The sequence below is a fragment of the Equus caballus genome, chromosome 15 (genome assembly GCF_041296265.1).
Source record: "Equus caballus isolate H_3958 breed thoroughbred chromosome 15, TB-T2T, whole genome shotgun sequence".
Taxonomy (NCBI): Eukaryota; Metazoa; Chordata; class Mammalia; order Perissodactyla; family Equidae; genus Equus; species Equus caballus.
In genome coordinates, this window is record NC_091698.1 from 71769302 (window position 1) to 71790274 (window position 20973).

Here is a 20973-nt window from a genome sequence, read left to right on the forward strand (position 1 = left end):
GCAACCATTTTCCATCAGTATATTTTAAATACTCTATTACTTAAAGTACTCAATCATTTTTTGAAGAAGACAGTTCTAAGATTATGTAGTTGATCTCTTATCGTCTCTCCAAACTCTATATGGAATATTTTGCTGGGAATTACACAAAAGTGGAAAAATCCTGTAAGCAATTTTATTGGAAGAATAGATTAATTGATGAAAAGAACATACAGAATGTAAATATGTAATCCACTGAAAATTTCATAATGCAGTATTTCCACTGCCCTCCTGACCATCATGCCCTAACATATACACATAAACTAGAATACACATGCAATCCTAGAATATTTTGAATTAAGCCTTAATTTTATAGTCATAACTAAAGAATAAAAGTTATAACAGTGGTTTAACCTCCCACGAACGTAGATATATATCAAAGATTTTATTTCTCCTTTAAAAATGCTGTACCAAGTGTTTCACTTCCTATGGAAAATTCACTTATATAATTACATTAAATATAGTAATGCTATCAACAAATGCTTATAAGAAAATTTAAAAGAAACAAAACAAAGTCAAAACAGCAAATGAAACTGCTTTCTTTCTTTACTAAGAACCAAAAGTGTCCTCACACAACTCAATAGATATGATGAACATTAACTGAGTGAGTATAGGCTGGAAGTCTCTACAATCAGAGTCAAAGAATTCAAAGGACATGCTCACTTGAATTCCATTCAGCTCTATTTCATATTCTTATCAAAAGTAGACTGAGTTATCACATTCAGACAATTTTGCAATGTTAAATTTTTTCTCCCTTACAAATGGATACCTTTTAGCAGCAGATGAAAGAGTTTCTTTTCTTGCAATTGAGACAGAGCTGGTGTGGCTTGGTTTTCTGTTTGCACCACTCCCATTGGTTATAGAGGACATGGAAATAGCTTCTCGAAGGACTGCAGGGCCTAAAGGTGGTTAAGAAAAAGATGTTTACATCAAATTCAAAATACTCCTCAAGGACTGCAGTTTAAAAAATTAAGTCCATTAGTGTTTAGAACTAGTAAGCAGATTGCTCTCCCTGGTACAGAGCATACAATATTATTGTCTCAAGATTTAATCTCATTAAAACGGACCTATAGAAAAGCCACGCTCAACTGCTGAACTGCAGCTAGACTCATGCTCTAGCTAAATGGTTTGCTCTCCACACATAGCAGCTTTAAAGCACACAAAGTTGTACCTCAAGTAAACCACAAATCCTCACATCACTGATTTTCAGAAATAACTCAGGATCTGCTGAAATTAAATTAATTAGAAATCCTAGAAACCACATGTTAAATCTCAATTTTATTCCATATAAATCAAGTATATAAAGTAGCCTCTGCTTTCTTAATTTATACATTAGGAAGATTGGAATAAATGTATGATGGCTACGTGGGTATGGTCAGGGAGACTTAAAGTCACAAGATGAACCAGCCACATCTACTAAGAGGCAAGGACACTTAAAGATTTGGGAATAGAGAATAGTTTTGAATTTTCAGACTCAGTTTTCTCACATGCAAACAAGAAAATCTTACTTTCAGATTCGGCCAATCTCACATTTCTGTTTGTATGCTTATCTTCATAAAAGCAGAGAGAGAGAAAAACTTTTGTGTGGAGAGCTAAAATATTCAGCACACCCTATGTGTGTACTATACATGACGGTATAATACTGCATTTTTGACAATAAGATGCTGGGGACCACTTGTATCATAATTATCTAAAGTGCTTCCTTATAAAGAGATTCTTAGACCCTACCTCAGACTGAATGATTCAGAAGACAGAAAGGGGGAAACCTACTGTATTTATTTTTCTAAACTTCATAGGAAAAATTTCACATATAATAAACAACCTCCAAATAATGCTAATATCCCTGGTCATCAGATCTAGGGCTAATCCGCCAAAGAGGTGACTTCTTGTTCTATGGACAGATTTTTTTTTCACTTGTGGTAAAATATTCATAAGATTTACCATTTTAACCATTTCAAAATGTACAATTCAGCGGCATTCAGTATATTCACAGTGTTGTGCAACCATCACCACTATTCAGTTCCAGAACCTTTTCGTCACCGTAAACAGAAACTTTGTACTCATTAAGCAGCCACTCCCCATTCCCTCCTTCTTCCCCACAGTCCTTGTCAACCGTTACACTTCATTATCCCTGTAGATCTGCCTATTCCAAACATTTCATATACATGGAATCACACAATATGTGCTCTTTTGTGTCCGGCTTTTCACTTAGCGTAACGTTTTCAAGGTGCATCCATGTGGCAGCATGTATGAGTATTTTGTTCTTTTTTATGGTTGAACAATATTCCATTGTATAAATACACCATGTTTTTTTAATCTATCCTTCTGTTGATGGACAGATGCATTGTTTCCACTCTTTGACTACTGTAAATAGTCCTAGCATAAACATTTGTATACTAGTTTTCATTTGAACATCTGTTTTCAGTTCTTTGGGGTATATAACTAGGAGTAGAACTGCTGGGTCACATGGTAATTTTACGTTTAACTTATTGAGGAACTGTCCAATATAGCAGCTGCACCATTATACAATCCCAACAGCAACATACGAGGGTTCCAACTTCACCACATCCTTGCCAACATTTATTTTTAGTTTTTAAAAAAAATTATAGCCATTTCAGTGAGTGTTAAGGGCTATCTCACCATAGTTTTGATTTGCATTTCTCTAATAATGAGAATCTTTTACTGGGCTTATCGGCCATTTGTATATCTTCTTTGGAGAAATATCTACTCAAGTCCTTTGCCCATTTTTCAATAAGAATATATGATGTAAACTGTTCTAAGCGCTCTCTTATAATCCTTTTATTTCTATAAGGCTGGTAGTAGTGTCCCCACTTTCATTTCTGATTCTAGCAATCTAGGGCTTCCTTCTTTTTTTCTTACTCTTTCTAGCTAAAGGTTTGTCAAGTTTGTTCATCTTTTCAAAAAAAACACTTTTGATTTGTTGATTTTATCATTTTTCCATTCTCTACTTCATTTATCTCTGATCTTTTTTATTGCCTTCTTTCTGCTAGCTTCAGATTTAGTTTTTTTTTTCTTTTCCTATTTTGTTAAAGTTAGGTTATTAATTGAGATCTTTCTTCTTCTTTAATGTAGGCATTTACAGCTATAAATATTCCTTTGAGGACTGCTTTTGCTCTATCAATAACAATTAGTTTTTGAAATATAAATGTTTTTTTCACTTTTTTGTTACACACAAAAAAACCCATTAGTCACTATATAAAAGACAAAGTCTACAACCTACTTCTCATGTTCTCTTTCAATGTTCCAAACCTCATCTCAAACAACGGATCAATCACATCCAGTAGGATGGCTATTATCAAAATAAAAACTGAAAACAAAAAGTGAGGCAAGGATGTGGAGAAATTGGAACCCTCGTGTATTTCTGGTAGGAATGTAAAATGGTGCACCTACTGTGAAAAACAGTATTGGCTGTTCTTCAAAAAATTAAACATGGAATTACCATATGATCTGGCAATTCCACTTCCAGGCATATATACCCAAAAGACCTGAAAGCAGGGAGTCAAGCAGATATTTGCACGCCCATGTTCATAGCAGCATTGTTCACAATAGCCAAAAGGTGAAAACCACCCCAATGTTCACTGACAGATGAATAGATAACCAAATGCGGTATATACATATAATGGAATATTCGGCCTAAAAAAGGAATGAAATTGTGAAATATGCTTTAACATGGATGAATCTTGAAGACATTACTCTAAGTGAAATGAGCCAGACATAAAATGACAAATTTTGCATGATTTCTATTAAATGAGGTACCCAGATTAGTCAAATTCATAGAAATAGAAAATAGAATGGTAGGTGCTAGGGATGGAGGGCAGGGAAGAATGTGGAGTCAATTGTTTAAGGGGTAAAAAGTTTCAGGTTGGAAAGATGAAAGAGTTCTGGAGATGGATGGTGGTGATGGTTGTACAACAATGAGAATTTTTTAATACCACTAAACTGTACACCTAAAAATGGTTAAAATGGTAAGGTTTTATGTTATGTATATTTTACCACAATAAAAAAAAGTTAGAAAAAACCATCACATCACCAATGTTTCCAAGTCCTACAGTTCACTGTTCAATTCTTCAAATGCTTTCAAGATATCTTGTGGAATTCTCATTCATCTTCACACAATTAGATGACAGTGTGTGCCTCATAGTTTTTATCAGTCTCAGTAGGCAATTTATTCACATCTTAGATATTTACTCCAAAAAGACAAGACATTTTTTGATGTCTTGGCCATTTTGAGGCCTATATATAATGGGCTTCCTTTTTATTATTTGACGTAAAGGTTTCCAACTACTAAGCCAGTTATGACATTTACTCCATAGAGTAGGAACATTAATTTGAATATTTTATTACCCTTATTATGTAAAGTGAATGGAAAATTAGAAAAATGAAGGTGCTGATGTGAATGAAAAAGTAGGTCTCAGAAACATATGACTGAAAATTATCAAGAACTATATGTTGAAAATGACAAATCTTTAGCCTAAATTGAATTCTCATTGGATTTGGTTGACTGTATAGTCACTAGTGAAAGAAAACCAAATTGAAGACAACATAGGAGAAATTATGGAGCCACACTATAGATTCAAGTACAAATAATAATTTTATATTTTTTATTTCTTTATCAGAATCTCCCCCAATCAAGATATACATATGATGTAAGCATTCCAGGAATGAATTAGGTATGAATGTTCTATATCTGAAGAACTAGAGCATAGCAGTGAGATAGGTCACGGATCAATAGTTACCTCTGGATTTCCTGTTTTAAATTATGTCAGATGCTCTCTTATAAACAAATATATAAATAGAGAAAAGTTCCTTCAAGTTCTTTTACCTCAAGGAGAAAAAAGAGCTTGTATTTCATACACACCAACCTAGCAATTGTCTCCAACAGAAAGATAAACATTATACTTCTAGTTACTAAAAATGAGATAATCTCTTGAGTTTCTAAATATTCTGATTAGGGTCACAATTTGCACGAGAAATAGTTAAGTCCTCTGTAACTCATTTGGAATTTAATAACCTGTGGGTCTTCTATTTGCTAACGACCAACAAATTGCTGGCATTGTTCAAAACATATATACATAATCCTGTTTATATGTATAATTCATAAATACATAATCTCTGCTTTTCACATTAATGGAATTGTTTCAGTTGCATTTGAATTTTCTGCATTCTCTTGAATGTCATTAAAAAAAATAATTACCATTCTTTTACTAATGCCTCAATCCACCTCAATTCAGTATTTCTAGAAATTACTAACCCAAATTGATATTGATACTGATGTGACAATTTTGATTCCTTCCTCAGCAATTTCAACTTCATGGTGAAATTTCAGTTACTAATTATGAAATACACTCTTCCAAACATTAATATATTTATAAGACTGAGTCATCCTGTGACACTTAACTGAACATTACTTAAAATGCTACTGTGCAGAAAATATTAAAAACTGACCAACTAAAACTTTGCAGAAGTCTTCCAATTCTATTCAAATTACCCTATGCTGTAAGAATTGCTGTTAGGTTTATAGTTAAAGGAATATAAAGGAGCTTTATTCAGCCATTATCAGAAGAGAAACCATGGTTTTGACTTTTGAATAACGTAAATGTAAATATATTACCATTAGAGCTGAAGTCTCTGCGAACCCCTCCCTGAACACATCCCCACTTCCTCCCTCCTATAGGTTACCATTTAGTTCAGGTGCTTCTGATCTTCAATAATAAAACCAGCTAACACAGGAGGATAACTTTTTGACTACTTGGCTACAACAAGCAGATACTCACAGCCATCAAAGGGAGAGAATATGAGAAAAGGTTAGATGAGGGGAAAGAAAGAAGAGTTGGTGGAACAAGATTTCTTCAGAAACAGGTTGGGGGTGGGCCTCAGCAGTCCTAAGGCAAGACTGGTCTTCAACAAAGGTGTAAAGGTGAGTTAGGATCAGATGACCACTGATTACTTGCCTCAATTTACAAGGTAAATTGCATCTAATTTATCCCGCCATTCAAGTTAGAAACTAATTGTTTCTGACTCTCTCCCGTCATCCTCAAATCCTATGGTTCCTCATCCTCTGTGTCTCTGAAATGATCTCCATGTTTGCACTCTGCACCACCACGCCTTACCTTCATCCATAACCCTTGCCTGGCTCCTCCTAGCCATCTGTTAGATTTACCTTTCTGAGACAAAGATCTCTTCGTGTTTTCTCCCTTAAATTATAGCCTTTCATGGAAGTGGGAAAAATGGAAACCTATATTATATTAATATGGTAAAATTTGGGGTCACTTTTTCTTTTTAAAATTCCTTCCCAATATAGTTATTTGTATAATATTAAATATATATATTTAAAAATTAATCAAATATCCTTGGTAACTCCTCATTGCCTGCAGAACTCAAGTTCATTATCTCACTCAATGTTCATTATCTGATCCGGACCCATCTCTACACTTTTGTTGTACCTCTGTTTACCTTTTTTGTTGAAGACTAGTCTTGCCTTTGGACTACCAAGGCTCATCCCAACCTGCTTCTGAAGGAACTCTGTTCTGCCAACTATTCTTTCCTTCCCCTCTTTCAACCTGTCTTAGTCCGCTCGGGCTACTACAACAAATTATCAGAGACTGGGTGGCTTATACTAACAAATATTTATTTCTCACAGTTCTGGAGGCTGAGAATTCTAAGATCAAGGTGCCAGCAGATTGGATTCTGATGAGAACCTAATTCCTCGTTTGCAGAGGACTATCTTCTGGTGGTATCCTCACACTGAGGAGGGGTGGTAGCATGGGAAGCTAGCTCTCTTTCTTTTCTTTCCTATTATGACACTTAATCCCATCATGGGGGCTCCACTCTCATAACTTCATTACCTCCCAAAGGCCTCGACTCCAAATACCATCACATCAGGGATTAGGGTTGGGTTTTTTTGGGGGGGTTTTTTGGTGAGGAAGATGGGCCCTGCGCTAACATCTGTACCAATCTTCCTCTATTTTGTATGTGGGATGCTACCAAAGCATGGCTTCATGAGTGGTGTGTAGGTCTGCACCTGGGATCCAAACTGGTGAACCCCAGGCTGCCGAAGTGGAGCACACGTACTTAACCACTATGCCACCAGGCTGGCCCCCAGGGATTAGGGTTTTAAACATAGGAATTTTGGATTCTGTAGCATAACCCCCTTTCAAACTTTCCTTCTTTGATGCCTCTTTTCTGTTGGCATATAAGAAAACATACACTTAAATATCTGCGTTATACAGAACCTATATACTCAAAATAACTCCTTGATCCTGTATTCCTTCTAACCTCACTCTCCCCAGACACAATGTGCACCTCCCCATTCCAAGTCTAATATTTGGAAAAGACTCAGTAGCCTATATTTTCCTATCTGCACCTCAATCTTCTGCAGTCTGGGTATCATCTGACCACTTCACAGAAACTTCTCTTGCCAAGATCACCAGTGGCTTCTTTGTCACTGAATTCAATGGATACTTTTCAGTCCTTATCTTGCTCAACTTTTCTTCAGCATCTAATAATGCTGATCATTCAGGCAAAGACAAAGTCCTTAGTTTCTAAGACACTGCCCTTGCCTGAATTTCTTCTTAGCTCTCTGTCCATTTCTTCTTACTCTCATTTCCTGGGTCTTCTTTTCTTGCTCAGATTTATTATTTGGGCTCTTCAGATCTCTTGTCACCATCATACCCTTCTCATAATTTTTTATATCTAACTGCTACTGAACATCTCCCCATGAACTTATATGCCCCTCTTCTCACCAAACAAAACAACTCAACTGCTACTCTATTAAATACGTTATTCATGGAGGAAGACATTACCACCCATGAACTGTATGAATTGGAAAAGAGGAAATCAGCTTTGATTCCTCCATGTCCTTAATGCCAACATTCAACTTCTTTGTTGCTTCCATAACTTTTTTTTGTTTTTTGCCTCCAGTTTTAATGATAAAACTGATATACAAGTCGCACATAAAGTGTACAATTTACCAAATTTTTTTTTTTTGAAGATTTTATTTTTTTCCTTTTTCTCCCCAAAGCCCCCCCAGTACATAGTTGTATATTCTTCGTTGTGGGTCCTTCTAGTTGTGGCATGTGGGACCCTGCCTCAGTGTGGCTTGATGAGCAGTGCCATGTCCGCACCCAGGATTCGAACCAACGAAACACTGGGCCGCCTGCAGCAGAGCGCACGAACTTAACCACTCAGCCACGGGGCCAGCCCCACAATTTACCAAATTTTGACATACATACATGCCTGTGAAACAATCACCACAGTCAAGATAGTGAACACAGCCATCATCCTCAAAAGTTTCGTTGTGTCCCTCTGTAATACATCTCTCCCTCCCTCATTCTTGTCCTCCGGCAACCACCGATCTAGCTCCTATCACTATAGATTAGTTTGCCTTTTCTAGAATTTTATATAAATGGAATCAAACAATACATATGTTTTGCCTGGCTTTGTAATGGAGTGTAATTATTCTGAGATTCTTCTGAGTCTATAAGTGTATCAATAGATTATTCCCTTCTATAGCCCAATACTATCCCATTATATGGATATACAACGTTTTTATTCATTTACCTGTTGACCTGTGGGTTGTTTCCAGTTTTTTAATATTATAAATAAAGCTACAGTGAACATAAGTGTACAAATATTTGTGTGGACATATGCTTTCATTTCTTAATGGTAAATATCTGGGTTGAAGGTAGGTGAATGTTTAACTTTTTAAAAAACTGCCAAGTTGTTTTCCAAAGTGGTTGTACCACTTTACATTCCCGTCTGCACGGTATAAGAGTTCCAGTTACTCCATATCCTTCCAAATACTTGGAATGACCAGTCTTTCTAATTTTAGCCTGGTGAGCATGCAGTGGCATCACACTGTGGTTTTAATTTGCATTTCCTTAATGTCTAAAGGTGTTAAATATCTTTTCATGTGTTTATTTGACATCCATATATCTTCTTTAGTGTTGTGTCTGTTCAAATCTTTTGCCTAATTCTAAAATGGGCTATTTCTTATTGAGTTGTAAGAGTTAGTCATACATTCTAGATAAAAATCTTCCGACAAATACACATTTTGCAAGTATTTTCTCCTGTTCTGTAGCTTGCCTTTTTATTTCAAAACAGTATCTGGAAGAACAAGATTCTTAATTTTGATGAAGTTCAATTAAATTAGTAACTTTTCTCTTATTATTTGTACTTGTTTGTGTTCTATTTTAGACATTTTCACCAAACCCAAGGACACTAATGTTTTCTCCTATGTTTTCTAAGAAATTTTATGGGTTTAGCCCTTACATTAAGGTCTACGATCCGTTTTGGCTTAAGTTTTGTATATAGCATAAGTTAAAATGGGGTTTTTGGTTGTTTTTTTTTTTTTTTGGCCTATGACCCAAATCTTGAACTTGCTTTGTCCTCCCTGTCTTTTCTTGCACCCAAGCTTTTCCATTTGCTCTTCCACTTGGAATGTTCTTCATCTAGAAGGCTCATCCTCATCTTTCAAATTTCAGCTATCACTTCCTCAAAGAAGGCTTTTATGACCATCTTATCTGAAGTGCCTCTCCTAGTTTACTCTCTTACTACCCCCTTATTTCCTTCACAGTCCTTATCATCATTTATAATTATCTGTAACTCTATCTGGAAACCTTACTTGTTTTGTGATTCTTGTATATATCCCCATGCTTAGCACTGTGCTTGCACAGAGAAAACACTAAGTCAATATTTGAATGACTAAATGAATGCATCTTCACCACTACTGCCTCAAATTTCTCTTCTGGATTATGTTAGGTTTGTCTCTGTTCTCTCTTCTTGCAGTACCTTGCTCTTAAGGCATTCTCTACACTGTGCCAGAATGATTCTTTTAAAACATGCTGTACATCTTTGAATTTAATATGCCATCAAGTGTAATATGCACCATTGTCCTGAATAACACTAGAAACAAAAAAGCGCTGCCCATGAGAACTATGAAACACAATCATTGGAAGATGCACTGCAATTTCAGAGATGTTAAAACGCAAGAAATAGGGGCTGGCCTGGTGGCACAGTAGTCAAATTCAGCACGCTCTGCTTCGGTGGCCCAGGTTCAAGAGTTTGGATCCTAGGTGTAGACCTACACCACTCATCAAGCCATGCTGTGGCAGTGTACCACATACAAAACAGAGGAAGGTGGGCACAGATGTTAGCTCAGGGCCAATCTTCCTCACACACACACAAAAAAGCAAGAAATATAGGCATCTTAGAATTAATGGATTGCTGTAAATCTATTTGTCACTCCTCATTTTAAAATCCTTTAATGGCTCTCCAGTGTGCCCAGGATAGAAACTAAATTCCTTAGGAAGGTGTAATAAAACCTTTCACTATGGGCCCTATCTACCAACCTCTGCTTCATGCTTCAGTTTATTCGGAATTCCTAAATTAAGTACTTTTATTCCTCTGTGCTTCTGCACCTGGATGGTCCTTCTCTCTGGCATACACTAGTCTCTCTGCTTGCCTAAATTAACACATATTCATCACCCATTTACCCAACAAATATTTACCCAGGGCCTGTTATGCTCCTAGTCTTGTGTTTACAAAAGAGTACAAGACAGCCACTAGCATCACGGAGTTCAAAATCTTGCAAGAGAATCACACTGGCAATGAAAACATGTCTAAGTGCAGTAACAGTGATATGAACAGAGGAGTATCATGGAAGTACAAAGAAAAGACACATAATTCTGTAAGGATGGTTAGGAACACAGAGCCCAAGAAAGGCTTCCTGGAACAAATGCAGAACAAAGTCTTAAAGGATAAGTAAGAGACAGCCAGGTAAAAAGAGAGGCGATAAGATACCAGGATCTTATTCCGATATGTATAAAGGAAAAGAAAGAATGTAACGGCAAAGTGGGGTGTGTATGTGATGTGGAACGGAAGAGAGATGGTAGACAAAAAGCTCTTTATGTGGTGAGAATGTAGAACAAGAGAGGGCAGAGTCCAGATGGGAGAGGAGAGTCCACATGGGAGAAGTAAGCAGGAGTTAGATCATGAAGACTTTATCTACAGAGGATAGAGATCACTAAAGGATTTTAAGCTGAAAAAGGATTTAGTTCAATTTACATTTTAGAGAAAACTCTCTAGTGGCTATGTGAAGAGCAGATTTCAGGGCAGTGGACTAAGCATAAGATGACAGGGACCTGAAACAAGAGCTAGGTAGCATGAATGGAAAGGAGGTGGCAGTTTTCAGAAACGTTTATTAGACTTAAAAGATGAGTTCAATTTGGGGACATTTTACATTTATGAATTCTGAAGGACATACAAGCAGAACAATCTAGTAAGTAGACAGATAATGATTTGGGAACTGACACCAATAAGTGGCTGTTAAGACCATGAAGGTAGATGAGGGCTGATGTCACCTCCTGCAAAGAACCTTCAACTCCAATTGGAGTTAGATATTTACCCTAATGCTCCCACAGCACCCTAAATTTACCTTTTTAACACCAATTATATAATTTTATAATTATTGACTTATCTGTTTTCTCACTTTACCTGAGGCCCTTTGGGAGCAAAGGCAGTATCTTTTATTTCTTTAATCTCCACCACCTAAAACAGAGCCTAGTACATTGAAAAAATGAGGGAAACAGACAACTGTCAGTACAGTAAGTGGTGTGGAGTAATATTAATTATCAAGCACTTGGTATATGCTAGGCATTATCTTAACTATTTTATAATAGTTATACCCTTTAATCTTCACCATCATCCTAAAATAGATTTACTACTGTCATCCCAATTTTGCTGACGAAGAAACTGAAGCCTAGAGATTATTAACATGCTCAAGGTTATACAGTAATAAGCAGTGAAATCAAGATTTGAGTCCAGGCAGAAGGAATGGTAAGTATGTACAAAGGAATAATTCTGCCTAGTAGAGAGTGACATTTTGAGCTGTGCCAGGATAACAAATGGGAATTTATCAAATGGAATAGGAGGAAAGAAAATTCTAAGCAGATAACAGTACTAAATCATCAAGGTCCCCACTTAAACAAATAGCAAGAAAAGACCAAAAGAAGATTTTCATGGTCACTTTCAATCCTACAGTTTAATTCGAGATAATTTTCAGTACCTGGAATCCTTAGTATTTGGATAAAAGAGTGAATTATCCCCCAAGGTAGAGGCAATGAGTTATGTAAAGCAGAGGCAGAAAACAAAAAGGAACTGTGGGTGAATGCTTGTTTTTCAGTTGAGAAGTCTAAAGTACATTCTTTGAAACCTAGAATATTAAGAACCTAACTGGAAGAAAGGAACATAAAAATGATTATTACAATTATACAAATTCACGACTGGCATGCATCGTTAGCTACATATATATGCGTATGTATGTAAGTATGCATATATATACACACACCTCTTTCCCAGGGCCTGGGCATTATAAAGTCTGAGCCATAACTCTCTCAAAGATTGGCCTGCAAGACTGAAAGCAACAGTGACTTCTAGTAACCAAAGGTAAAAAACTAGTTCTATTTCTGAGCAGCAATCCAGCTGAAATCAGAGAAATTAAGGCTAAAAGTCCATAAACCAGGAAGGCACTAATTTAGTTTTATCACAGCAGAAACCATCATAATGCCAGGGTTGAAGGCCAATGATAATTTTTATACTTATCATGACATAATACTAATCATATGGTTTATATTCCTTGATGATACACCCAAGCAGATGACCTTTCTGATACCTTAGCCTGACATTTCCTAAATATTAAAGAATTTCACTGTACTCGAGACTCACACAGTAAAGTTATCAATAGGAACTGCTGCATATTCAAAGTCTCAAATCTCAAATCCTTATATCCTCAAATCCTTATATACCTCATCCATAATATCCTCTTATTCCTCCTGCATCTATCCCAATTCCTCCCTCTAAAGTAGCAAATTTTTTTAACAACGACTTCTTGCTTCTATAACTTTCTTCTTCTCACAATTTCTTAAGTATTTATTGAGTCATTCTAAGGCTAACTATGTTAGTAAGAAACTGTCCCTGCCTTCAAATAATTTATAATCTATCAAGAACAACAAATACATATACCAAGAGATACACACAAAAAATTTTAAACAATTCTAAGAGATAAAAAATGGAAAGATCATTTTTAGGCAAGAACTTGAGGCCTTAAAGGATGGAGAAAATTTTGATCAGGAGAAGGACACAGATAGTTTATGCAGGAAAAATTCTAGTTGATACTCAAAATCTTTTATTCATCTCAGATTTCCTATCATATGTCTCAGAGCTCCAACTGTAGACCTCTTCCACTCTCTTCATATTTTCAAGCTCCCTGACACCTTTTTTTTTTAATCTCTGTCAATTACTTTGGTTCATTCTTTCAGAAGATTGAGGACTACATGTATTCCATCAAATTTTATCTTTTCCATTTGGAATTTTATCTGTACACTTCCCCTTTCCTCTTGTCTCACAGAAGATGTACTTTAGTCCTTTTTAACTCCTGTCTACTAATTTTTAAAAAGTATATTTTAAGTAGAAATGACCAAAGAAGGATTTGACTCACACAGAGAAATGGAACTCTGTAAATGCTAACTGCTGCCTGGTCTGAGGCAATATCCACCCATGTACTTCTATATACAAAAAGCAGCTTAGAAGTGTTTGATCTGTTGTCAAAATAATAAGACACTCTCCCATCTCCTTCCACAATTATGAGTCATTTTAACCCAAGGGTCCCACTAAGGAAATTCACACCTTCCACCCTGATTAACGTAACTTACTTATCAATAACATTTACCCAAACCTACAACAAATCCCTGTCTTCTCCCAAATGTTATTTGCAGTGAGAGCCAAATGATACAGATCTGTGCCTGTACTCTATCCCAGCTTCTACATCATTAGGAATGTTTCTTTTGGAGAACTGACATCCTCTACATTTCAATTTTGCCTCTGGGTTCTCTCATTTCTCAAGTGACAGTTACAACGTTTAATATGTTTTGGTTTACCAGCAGTTTCCTGGTTTAAAATGACTGATTCTCACCTTCAGATAAATTCGACCCTTTTGCTTTTATACCATTGTGTACTAACAGCTTGTCTTCACATAATGCCACTGGGCTGTGTTCTCAAATTACATTCATTTGGTCACCCCAAGTGGTTTTAATGGGTTTCCCAGGCACCAGCTGTGACATAATTTGTCTTCCTGGCAGTTAAAACTGCCAAAGTGTTCCCTGGGCCTTCCTTTTTGCTCCAAGTACAGGTAATTTTTTTTCTTTTGGCAGGGATTCAGTTGCAACTGGTGCATAGATTATGAACATATGCCGTCAAATGGAAAGAATTCTCCAACAGAAGAGAAGGTATATGAGAAATTTAAATGACTCGCCACCTTAAAAACTATTGGGAAAACTTTTTACCTCAGTTAAGTGTCTGGCATAACACACTCAAGGAAAAACTGGGGCTTAGCTTTTAATACTACTGGCACAATAGAGAGGATAAACTAAAAGAAGAGAACTAAAAATACTGAAATGACTAGTTAGGTGTGTTTCTGATTTTGGCATTTACTGAATGGCACTTACTACTATGAAGTGACATAGTAGAACGTCATTAAGTCATGAGCATACAGATCATTAACATTTAGCTTGAACCCTGCCTGAAGCTAAGTCATGTCCCCGTATCACCACCATCTAGCAAAACTATATAATAGTTGTCTTCGTCAGTAAGGAAGTTGACCTATACTTTTAACTACAGCTTCATAAAAGGGTTCTACCCTATTTATCCATGGGGTTTTAGTCTTACCTCTAAAGAAGAATCCTCTAGAAAACGTAAATACCTTAAGAAGATGATAGCGATTATCTTCCTGCCAGTAATTTATGTGAAAGCGAATATTAAAAATTCTAATTTCACAGTGGACTAAAAGAAACTCACATATAAGATGAGTGAGGTGAGGAACATTGGTCCCGGGCAATATCTGTCACCAATCTTCTTCTTTTTGCTTGAAGAAGATTGTTGCTGAGCTAACATCTGTGGCAACCTTTCTCTACTTTATGAGGGATGCTGCCACAGCACTGGCATAACCAGCGGTGCTAGGTCCACACCCGGGATCCAAACCTGCAAGCCCGGGGCCACCAAAGCAGAGTGTGTGAAGTTAACTACTACACCACCAGGCCATCCCCCAAAATTTTCCTCTTTATTGAAATACCTTGGTAAACAAAAAATGAGAGAAAACACTGTTTAAATTTTTCTCCACACAAGATTACAATGTACTGTTGTTCTAGCATAATAAAAACTTTTAATTTTTTTGACTAATATAAACTATTTAAAATAAGTTTTTAAAAATGTGGATAATAATCAAACACTCTATCATTTTCTCTTACAGGGTTTAAAATACTTAATACAGAGTCAGAAGCCGAGGGTACATATACCAATTATAGATGAGAAACTTGTTCTTTCTCTATGCCAAGTTTATCTTCCCTGTAAAGCTCACATACATGAACTGATCTGCCTCCTCAGTCTACTCTAACAACTCGAGAATCCTTTTGTAAAAGTCAGTTTATAAGCAAATAAATTTTTGCCTGGCTTGATCTTGGCAGTCCCCAAAGTTGGTTCTCAAAAAACACGTTAGCCAAAATGGTTTCTACCAAGTCTTTTGCCAAACTCTCAAGTCTCTTATCCTTTGTCACTGACATGTTTATCTTACTAACCACTAATGGAAAAGATCAATCCTGCCATCTCTCTTAACTCTCCACTATTAACACCTAGGCCCAGCGTGCTTCAGGGTAGGAGGTATAAGAATCGGAATAACAAACCCAGGCTGAATGAACGTCCCTCCCCAAAAGTTCTCACTTCAGTACTCGCTCTCAAGGTCACTCAGCATTTCTTTCATATGTCTATGGTCTTCCATCTTCTCCTCTAACCATTCCAAACATTTACTCCCCTTTTGCACCACCTAGGAACTGGCTTACTTTCTTAAAGGGCATCACTGTCTCCTGAGGACAAAGTGATAAGGAATGAAAGTTCCAGCCTTGACAACTGAATATATAGCAACCTTCACTCAGTTTTATCTCTTTCCATTCTATCTCAAAGGAAGTAGTGTTCTTTCTGTCTAAAACTAGTAGTTTCTTACCTGCTCTAAGAACCTTTCTCAAACTGTCAGGAAACTTGCTTCACCAATTACTACCACCTCTCCCCAACCAATATCATCTTCTCTTCTGCTGCCTTTTTGTCCTCAACATATCTTTGTGCTCAAGTCTACATCATCTTAAAAAATTAAAACTGGCCTTCATTTTAGCATCCTTTTCTGGCTACTACCTCCTTCCCCACCTCAGGCAAATATTTTGGCTATAGTTGCTGCTTCCCAACTGCACAGTTCTCCTCAATTGCTGCTTCACAAAATACTGCAGTTTGATCTGCAATTCTATCACTCCACTAAAATTGTTTTCGGAGAGGTTTCTAATAATTTCAAAAATGCCAAATCCAATGGTCACCTCTCAGTCTTTGTTTTATTTGACCTCTCTGAAGCAGCTGGCAACATGAATCACTCTTTGCTAAGCTGAAATATTGGAACTCCCCAAAGAACTATCCTGAGCCTTGTTCTCATTTTACATCCTCATTCTATGGCTTCAACTATCAACCATAAGCTAAACATTCCCAAATTCTTACTGCTAGCCGAGACCAGCATGAGCACTAGACCTGTAATTCAACTATCTATATACCATATATATCTCAAACAACATTCAGAAACTGAATTCATAATCTTTCTTCCAAATCTGCTCCTCATATCCTGCTTAACTATCTTCCATCTAGCTAGAATATAAGAGTTACATAAGGCTCCTCCCTAGGTTAATAATTTGCACTGACATTGCAGTAGAGAGGTAAGCCAATGAATATCCTCACTTTTCCCATTGGCAAAATGGGGATAATCATGCCTATGTCCATCTGCTCTACCAGGAAATCACTAAGATATATGAAATGATATGTTCAATTGCTTGATTAATGTGAAAGAATTTTAAATTCTTCCTGGGTGGTTGGAGAAAGTAAAAGCCACACTATATCTGTTCCAAACTCAGAGTCTAACAGGGTCTTGATGACTGTTTCTCTCAACCTGTGAAAACTCTCAATATCTGCAAGTTAAAATTCCCATTGTACTAGGGTTGGCAATAAATTTCAGAGCTTAAATTCTTCAGGATTCTGCTGACTAACGACCATAAAAGGCTTAGAATGAAGCTATCTGAACCATACTGATTTCAATCATTTCTGTAACGACAAGAGGATTGATTCAAAAAGTAAATATGAGTGCCTAAATGTTCAAGAAACTATGTTAATTATTATGGGAGACACAAAAAGAAGATTCAGTTCCTGCCCTCAGTAAATTTTTTATCTAGTTGGAAGATACTAAATTCACACAAGTACTATGACATAAAAGCCTGTAAGTACAATCAGCGGTGTTATACAAAAACTCTCAATTTAAAATAATAAATAATAAACTTTCAGAATTTCTTGAGAATAAAGAAAAAGGAAAGGGAAAACAAACTACAATCACAAGCAATCCAAAGGAGAAACTACAGTTTTATATTCCCAATTTTAATGTCACTGATAAAATACACGTTTCATACATTATTGCAAAGAAAGTGTTGCAAAAAGCAAGAGTCTTCCTACTTTACAGTGCACTTTATTACCTTTACTTGGGACTGATTTTTTCACCGAGGCTACATGATCTTCAGAGATTGCAAGACGCCTCAAAACATCAGCCAAAGCTGCCTTTAGCACAGTGATTTCATCTTCTTGTTGTTGAACTCGTAACTCAAGAGCTGAGAGGCGATCTTGGACATCAGAAGTACTTGCAGCAGATATACTATCATCTATAAAATAAAGAAAATAAGGAATATTTTTAAAGTAAACTGCTTAAGAAAGAATCTAATGACAAAACCTATACCAGAGAAGTCTTTCAAAAGATAAGAAAAATCGAAAAAAAATCATTTTTACACAGATTAACTTCTGTAATGGTTTTCACAGCTATTGAACTAATTTAAAATAGTAAAAGTTACTATATCTGAGATATAATTAAAATTACGAAAATTTCCCCCTGGTAAAATTTTCCCTATTATTATACCATCACCCTAATTGTTTTTTTTTAACAAAATGTTCTCTATATTACTTTATAGACTCCTGAAAACTTGCAAGAGAGCAAGCTATTTAAGCATCCCTTTTAATTACATCATTATCATATTCCTTATGAAAATAAAAAAGGAATAGAAATCACCTGTTTTGCTTAATTTATCAGATGGCGAACCACTCAACCTTCAGCAATAATGATCAGAAAGCACTCTTTACTTCTGTCTTTACTATTATACTCCCCAAAACCGCACAAAATACTGCTACGTAGTTAGCAAAAGACTTTTTGCTGTTCCTTGTTTTCCCCTCATGCCTCAACCTCTTGGAAACAAAGGTGTGGTCTCTCTCAGGCACATAGCTAATATCTGCCTTACGTATTTAACAACAACAAAGACTATTTAAATAAAGTTTAGCCATAACATAGCAATTACAAACTAATTCCAAAGCTATGCAACTTTAGAGTACACTGTTTGTTGGGTCAATCAGAATCCAAACGTATAGAAAGATCGATTGCTATTGGCTAATTCACTATAAGCATGAAAAATCAGGAGGGAACACAGATTCTTACATAAGAATGGTCTGGCCCAGAGTGATATAAACTGGGTCAGTCATTCACACAATAAGGCACAGTGTGCCATTTTTCTCAAACTGAGATAATGTGCCAAACATCTTCTTTAAAAAACAATTTAACTAGAAGTTTGAGTTAAAAAAAAAAAACCCTCAGCCATTTACAAAGCAAAGCCCTCACCATTTATTATGGAGCAATAAACAATATTTGTATTTGAGATCATATATTCCTGTAGACTCTCTCAGGCAAAAATATGTACTCTCTTCTGCCTTTAGAGGTATTTCAATGACAATCTTTGAGTAGTACTGGCATGGAATGAAAAGTTTGGTTTTATCTTCAAATTTAGACTTCAAATTCTGGTTCCATATTAATTATTTGTATAATCTTAGGTAAATTATTTTACCACTTTGAACCCCAATCTCTTCATCTTTAAATAGGATTGTTATGAGGTAGATGCCCAGGACATGTTCAACATTCCAAAAACGTTTAACATACAACAGTAAAGTACAAAAGGTATAATTTGAGAGCTTTGGGCACATTTGTTACATAAAAGGCAGATTTGTCAAACTCTGAGATGCTTAAGAAAAGGACTAGTAAGAACAATTCAGTCTCTCACTTTAGAAATTGCTTATATTTGAGGTCGTCTTCGTTTCTATGCTGGTCTAATTCAGTTCTAGCTAATCTATACTCTTTGTAAGTTACATTATGGTCACTACAATTTCTGTCTGCCCAGAATGCTTTCTTATTTTCCTTCTTCTGATAGGAAGAACAGTAGCTCTTCTCTTCTGTGGAACTCCACCATTTTTTGAGGTCCCATTAGGGCTGTCAATCTATAATGCTTCATTCTGCCCCTCTACCACCCTGCACTATTAATAGGTTGAACCATATGAAATGGCCTTTTTAGTTAATAAAAATATGATTGACTATTAGCAACTTCATATGGTTCAATCTAATACTACCACAGCAGTGGTTGTGAGATATGGGCTGGTCAAATGGAGTCCTCCCACATTTCCCAGAGAGGGAGGTGTAGCCTATCCTCCTTCTTGGTTTGACAGCTATAAGGACAGAGACCCAGGGCTGCCAGTGATAAAGAGTGTCTCGACTGCTCCGAATTCAGTTCTAGTCTCCAAAGTCCTGGACCTTTAATTATGAGAGCTGCTCTAACATTCCTCCTAGCTAATTATGTAACCTAATAAATTCCCTTTTTGCAAGCCATCACTTGTAAGCCAAAGGTACTGATTAAGTCATAAATTATATGAACATGTCTTTCCAAACTGTTTTCAATTTATGAAGGATGAATTACAACCTTAAATTATAATCTCACGTAAAATACTTGTGCGATTTTTATAAACACATAATCTTAATTATTTGGGGAAGGCAGCAGAGCCTGGTGGAAAGATTACCAGACTATAAGGCCAAGGTTATAAGTCCTGGGTTTTAGTACTGATATGGTAACTAGCTTTTACTTTTGGAAGTCACTTAACTTTTATGGACTTTGATTTTTTTTAATGACTGAGGTTTTTATTTTGTGAAACTTGGATAGTCACATGAAAGGTGGTTCAGATTGTAAAAGTCTTACCATGACCTGCTAGATACTGTGATAAGACACAAGAGCATAGTTTTTCAAAGGGCCTAACAAGCACAAAGTTAACTATTAACAATGTCCTGCATTTATATTGTACCTTTCATATTTATTACTTCATCCCCCTCCTCATACACTATCTCTATTTTATATTTGAGAAAACAGCTTGAGAAGTTAAATAGCTTGCCCAAGGTCACCAAACTAGTCCTGATATCTGAGACTCAAATAAAAAGACTCTTGACCCACAACTGAAGTGCCCTTTACACTATTTCATGCTGCATTCTAACAATAATCACAGGAGAACCTGATAAATACATTTTTTCCCAAAGCCACTGAAGGAGTTTAAACTATTGAGCAATATAATCAGGTTTTTGTTTTAAAAAGGTAATTTGACTGCTATGTGAGAATGGACTGGAACAGGGTAAGAGTAAATGCAAGGAGACAGGCAGGATGTATTGCAGTAACAGTGTGAAAGGTGATGGTGGCCTGGGCTAGGGTGAAGGTGTCCATGTGTCTCAATTTGTCTAGGACATATGTGTCTGTTACCTCAGTATAAACATTATCACACTCCTTCTTTGGCGCTCAGGTTTCCCAGTCTGGATGATCAATTGCAGGGTCAGCAGCAATGGAGATGCAAAAGAGCATAATAGTTGATCTCTACAGTTCCCTACAGCTCTATCCCCTTCCTATCTACTATCCTGGCCTTCACCTTTCCAAGGGCAAGAATCTC

The 20973-nt window shown here is 36.3% G+C and overlaps 1 protein-coding gene across 14 annotated transcripts in view; it reads right to left on the reverse strand.

Moving 5' to 3' along the window:
- Positions 1 to 20973, reverse strand: part of EML4 (EMAP like 4) — a 157701-nt gene that overhangs the window by 72863 nt on the left and 63865 nt on the right. For all 14 annotated transcript variants that reach the window (XM_070236395.1, XM_070236394.1, XM_070236393.1 and 11 more), the window contains 2 exons: positions 17658 to 17840; positions 806 to 935 (listed from right to left, as the gene is read on the reverse strand). In XM_070236395.1, the coding sequence (XP_070092496.1) occupies positions 806 to 935; positions 17658 to 17840 (313 nt within the window). The remainder of the gene's footprint in view (positions 1 to 805; positions 936 to 17657; positions 17841 to 20973) is intronic.